Source organism: Glossina fuscipes, unplaced genomic scaffold (genome assembly GCF_014805625.2).
Source record: "Glossina fuscipes isolate IAEA_lab_2018 unplaced genomic scaffold, Yale_Gfus_2 174, whole genome shotgun sequence".
Classification (NCBI taxonomy): domain Eukaryota; kingdom Metazoa; phylum Arthropoda; class Insecta; order Diptera; family Glossinidae; genus Glossina; species Glossina fuscipes.
In genome coordinates this window covers 2,443,758-2,449,772 of record NW_023998517.1, presented here as the reverse complement: position 1 = coordinate 2,449,772, position 6,015 = coordinate 2,443,758, and the positions used below count along the sequence as shown (strand labels likewise).

At 32.5% G+C, this 6,015-nt stretch overlaps 1 protein-coding gene across 1 annotated transcript in view; it reads left to right on the top strand.

Annotated features, from left to right (window-relative positions):
* LOC119641708 overlaps window positions 1–5,810 on the top strand; it is a 32,440-nt gene extending 26,630 nt beyond the window's left edge. Inside the window, exons 2-6 of the mRNA XM_038040502.1 lie at window positions 3,517–3,594; window positions 3,694–3,875; window positions 3,958–4,156; window positions 5,137–5,243; window positions 5,347–5,810. Coding sequence (XP_037896430.1) covers window positions 3,517–3,594; window positions 3,694–3,875; window positions 3,958–4,156; window positions 5,137–5,243; window positions 5,347–5,469 — 689 coding nt within the window. The 3' untranslated portion in view covers window positions 5,470–5,810. The remainder of the gene's footprint in view (window positions 1–3,516; window positions 3,595–3,693; window positions 3,876–3,957; window positions 4,157–5,136; window positions 5,244–5,346) is intronic.
* Window positions 5,811–6,015: the final 205 nt, after the last annotated feature.

Genomic DNA, 6,015 nt, shown 5'->3' with positions numbered 1-6,015 from the left:
GATATGACTGAGAGGAGGTTTCTTTGGACTCTTATTTGGCATCATTTATTCACATACTGCTGGCATCGTTATTGCAAAACTTTGTTTTACTCTCAGAGATTTTTTTGAATACTTTCGCTTGGCATCATTTATTCACATATGATTGTAAACTGCCTCTTAGTAGCGGTGATCGCTCAAGCCACTTAATGTATTTCTCTCCTTCTCCCTAATTGCACGCTCATATGCACGAAACCAGCGTTGCCATAACTAATAATGCTTTCATATGAAAGACTGTAGCTATTTGCAGCGTTTTTCCAATTCGATATATATAATAATAAATATCTAAAAGCCAAATGAAAGAAGAAAATATTGTGCAACCTTCTTATTTCATTTAATGAGCTTACATTCAGTCTTTTTAAATTTCAAGTAAAATAAGTGGAATATTAAAGCTATTTCTATTACAATTTCTTCAACAAATTAAGCAAGAGAAAAAATGGTTTAAAAAAAAAAGGCGATTACACCTAACTTTTAAGTAAATTTCCAGCTCAAAATAAATTCAACTGTGTAGTACAAAATTGTTAAAAATATTTCTTTTATTTAGTTAGCCATTTCCAAACGATGGTTCCGAGCTGTTATGTGGCCAGTTTTGTAAACCATTCGTTATTTCCAGTTGTTAACTTTTGCTTTAAAATTTCATATGTGTGATAGAATTGTTTGCGATCCACGCAACAGCGAGTGCACACCTTTAAGATAAGAAATAACTGCGTTTGACTGGTCTAACGAAACTAAAGACAACTAATGAAAATAGGAAAGAGAATTAAAAAAAAATGTTGTTGATTTTAAAAAAACTCTTCTCAGCCCCTTGGAATATAATAGCTCTTTAGAGACAGAGTTTCTGTCTTTTAAAAAGAATTGAAATATGATACAATCATAGCATGAATAATAATAATTGAATAAAACAGGGCATAAATGTTCCGTCATTTGACTTTTAATGTAAATGTTATTCTAATTTTTGTACGAAGTATACTTTTATGAAATTAAAAAAATTCAATACAAATTCATTTCCGAAATGATTCATATATTTACCCACGCCTGCTAAAATATGCGTCCACACATTTTCATGAAGTCATCATGGTTAAGTCATCACAACACCAATGCACGTTTTTGACGAAAGATTTAAATGTCTGGTCTTTTTTATAATCAGTTCAAAGTCCGAAACATTTATCAATCTCTTGATGATCATAAAATATGACGTTGCACTTAAATTACCGTGAGAAACATTTTGAGGAGCACGTGTCTAAACAATTAATAGTAATTTATTCCTTTTCGGAAAGCCGTTCAATACATAGCTCGCAATAAGAAAACACATTTGCAATCTACAATTTCAACATAAACCTTATTTATAATCAAGAGACCTAATATCGTTTTTGTGGGTGGTCCTTGAAACTTTGGCCCTTTGTGCGAAGATCGTACAATTTAAATTTTTTCTTATTTTTTAAAGTCATCCTGGAAAAGATTTCTTCATAGGAGACTAGAACTAGAATACAGCCGACACTATTTACATTTGATCAACGCCAAAGTAATATGTACAATTTTCTTCTTTCCTTTCGGTTTTGGTTGACAAAATGAAATAGAAGAGCGAGTTTACAGGTGGGTTTATTCTGGTTCTAATAGCTAGCCCATTTGCTTCATTGGTACGAAAATACGAAAACTTATATATCTCTTGTGCTCCTCGTGAGCTGAGGTATTCTACATCAGTGAATACGAATTTTGTTAATAGTATCATTATAAAAATTCCCAGATTCTATTTCTAAAACTGTCTGGTGCTATCTCGTAGTACACAAATATTCGATTCAAACGTAAATATACTTTCTCCTCTATCCTCAAACACACATAACCTACACGCCAAACTTTACTTATGCATAAGCCAGGTTAGCAATTGATTGCCGACATTTTAAAACAATACATTAGGTTTTCCCCTTGGTATGAATAATAATCCAAACCAAAATGAAAAACTAACTTTCGAAGAAATATTTAACAATTCAAATAATAAGTATTAATTAAATGGTTTTTCCGTATATATAGGGTCTTTAAGTAGAAATTCTGATTACATTTTTTTCAGACAATAGACCTATTGTCTTAACAACTCCGCAGTAAGCGGCGTCATTTTGCTGGGAAAAATGTTCATATCCATAGTCTTAAATTTAAAGCCAAAAAAGTCAATCACCAGCATCCGGTAACGATTCGATAATCGACTTGTCCTAAGGATCAAATCATAGGCTTTTTCGGTTGCAACAAAATTGCAACATACTTCCTATGATTAGAGAGGTCTTTCGACTATTTTTCGTGAAAAATCGTCATCTCGTTTGTACGTTTCCGAAACGAATGTGCGGGTGAGAGTCAGTGCCCTATCTGAAAACCATATAGTTATATTTGTTGAAAGATCCATATCCTACTGTACACTAATACTTGCAAACAAATTCACATATCTCAGCCTTAATTAACCTACTAAGAAAACAGTAATTTGCTTATTAAACATTTTTATTGCAAAAGTATTATCGACGTTTTCGGAAAATAGGAGAAACACTAATGTACACATAATGAAAAATAAATATATATTCGGCTATTAAACATAGGTGGTTTTGTGATAGAATTAGTGCAATGAGCTAGACGTTTATGCCAATGGTTATGTACGGCCGGTTTTTAAACGGTACGCCGGTTCGTATCTCGCCCCGGAGAGGAGAATAAAAAAATACATTTGTGTGTGTTTTTGTTTGAATCAATATTTAAAGCAATATGCATGTGCGTGCTTTTTATCGAAGTGATGTGTTGCTATGTGTGGTACGATTTGCAATGGCATAATGATCCTACTTACTGTTTGTGATATGGTCGGAACATTTCCAAGCGAAGTCGTAGATTAAGAAAGAATTTTTCTTTCCTGTGATTGCTCTTAAGTTGCTAATATTTACTAAATAAATAATAGTGTTGCTGAGCAATTATTGGACATTTTTCTTTTCATCCCTATGACATGACATGGGTGCGAATGACTGAAAGAATCGATTCGTTTTTAACGACAATGAACAACTCTACATAACACCCGCACACGAACCGCTTTCTTCATCTGCCAATTACATGCAGACATGCAAGTGAGTTTTCAATTTCTTTTTCTTTTCGTCAAGTTCGGGACACAGATAAAACGATTAATGAGTTCTTCCAAAAGAAGGAAAATCTGAAAGGTGATAATACTGTTTCGCTTGTGTTAAGTAGATGATCGACATATTATAAGGTATTATAAGTATTGTAAAGTCTTCAAGCGATGTAAGAGGCGATCTGATACGTTTTTATTTATTGAAAAACTATGCCATTTTTATCTATGCTCGTGGCATGGCTAGTGAGAGTCTTTCAAGTGAGATGGCTTTTGCAATGTAAAGAGTCTGCATATTTATTATATTTTAATGCTTTCTCTTCATTACATTTTATTATAAATATATTCCAAATTCTTATCCGTTCGCCTTTTTGGTTTCTTTCTAATTTTAGCTACGACAAATTTCGTTGGGAAATTTACACAAAGTGTAAGACGTATCGTGCAAGATGTTAAGGATGAGGGAGCTCCAAGTAAAATGCATGCTTTCATTTAATGTGTACTCTTTTCCAACTATTCTCCCTTTTTTTTGTAATCTTTTCTCTTTTTTTACTTATTTTATACATAATCAGGTGGTATGAGTCGCGAAGAAGTCATTGAGACAAATGAGAGACTGAGGAATTTGCGCATACGTTTAGAGGAGTCCTATGACACTGCTAAAAAAGCTTTAATTACTCTAATGAATAAATATGGCGATTCAAAGAGTCAACGTAATGTGTTTCAACGTTATCCTATGCTGAAGCTTATGATAAAGGTGAATAATTTTTTAATGAATTTTTTTTGATTTGTTTCATTCCTACTTATCGTCATTGTCTTTTAATCTTTCTTGTGTTAAGGATGTCATACGTCTGGAAACCCAATATTGGACTCTAATAGACATTCCACGGCAAGAGAAACAGGAAACTGTACCTTCTTACGTTATGCGAGCCTGCGCCATTATGGAGAAGACACAAAAGTCGGGTGAAGGTGTTAAAACGTCGGCTAAATTAGCCGAAGAAGCTGCCGAGAAACGTGAACGTTTAGAAAGATTAGATAGTAAGTTTTTTTAGTTTTTATTAAAATAAAGGATTTGTTCTTGTTTATGTTAATATTTAACAGACACACGTCTGACAGTAAGTAAGTTATTAGAGACCTGCACTTTAACGAAAGACAATTATTAACGTATACATCATTAAGAGAAGGCAGCAGCAATAAAAATCCGTCCATATCAATGAATTGTGTTCAGCTTAGTGATTTAATTACAGAACGTACGCCAAATCCAGCCTACAAGTTAGAAATCAAAGCAATCAATAATTATAGGACGAGCGTTACTCTTGTATGTCTCTCCATTTCCGTTAGCGCATTAAAGTCCCTTAGGACAACGTAATAACTAAATGCTTCAAATCAAAGCGTGAAATTCGTAATCACTAGCAAACTTTCTTGTTTTGCCAGTTCGTCTATTACCTGCGGCTTTTATATCTCTACAAATTACGAATAAGTATTACTTGCCCATAAATTGGAAGAAAATCAGCACGCTATGCACTAAGCGGACCTGGACTGAAAATCCTTCTCATAGGTGTGCAAAAGCCGCAAGGTATTGAGATAGTTCCATATTTTTATTACATCGACCCTTCCAAAATAACTTACTGAATCGATCTAAGTTTATCTGTCCGTCTGTCTGCCGGTCTTGTTTTCTTGTCTTTAACCCAAAGGTCGCACTTTTTAATATATTTTCACGAAATTTGGTACGTTGACGTTTGTTTCACCCAAGGACGAACGCGAGCTATTGGTTCCCATCGGACCACTTTTACCACCACGAACAATCATTATATGAATAACTGTAAGGAGGTGTAGAATATTAAATGCAGAACCGTGACCCACTATAGTATTTTCATTCGGTTTCAAGTTAAATATCTGAAATCTTAATATAGAAATACGATCAATAAGCTTCGTGAATGCAGTTATGTATGATTTTTATTATATATCTTTATCGTAGTTAATAATTGCTTCTTATCGCTTTTATGCTTTCTTTCCAGCTATGACTACAGCCCAAATTGAACATGAAAACACTCAATTGATTAACGATTTGTATCGATTGTTGAAAAAATATTTGGGTCTAAGGCATTTGATAAGAGTTCTGAAGGTATGAAATTATATATATATATACCTACTAATAAATACTTTTGTTTTTCATTTCGTATGTTTTTAATAACTAATTTAATTGAAATGAATGCATTTGGATACAGGAGGAGTATGGCAGCTCAAAGTTATATCCCATTTTTCCACGTTACACTATGCTTAAGGATATGATTAAAGGCATTATGCACGATCCCGATTATATGGAAGTATGTCATGAAATCAACAACTGAATTCACTTAAACGGTACGTGTCGCCAACTAACATGAGAACAAATACATGTAAAATATATTTAGTAAAAATAACAGAAACACGCACACAAAGACAAAGACAGTTAGTACCTATAACTAACTAAAGGAGATAAAAGAAAGAAACGAAAAAAAAAAAAAAAACAAGAAATTAAGAAAAATATATACATAAGCATCGGAAAAATTTTGCAACTTCCTAAAGTTTAGCAAGGATTTCATTTTGATGTTCTTCCTTAACACGATGTGCACACGGAACACAACTTAATATAAAACATTATTGCGCTTAGCTAGATAAAAATTCTTTAGCAAATTGTTCAAAACTAAATATAAAGAAATTTTTTTTTTTTTTTTTTTTTTATAAAAGCTATATATATATATTTTCAAGCAGCTATAAACTAATAGAAATACCAGGAATATATTATATAGTGAAAATTAAGCCCACCATTTAATCGTATAATAATAATAATAATAATAATAATAATAATAATAATAACATAATAATGAGAAGAGAAATTTAAAGTCCGTAAATAC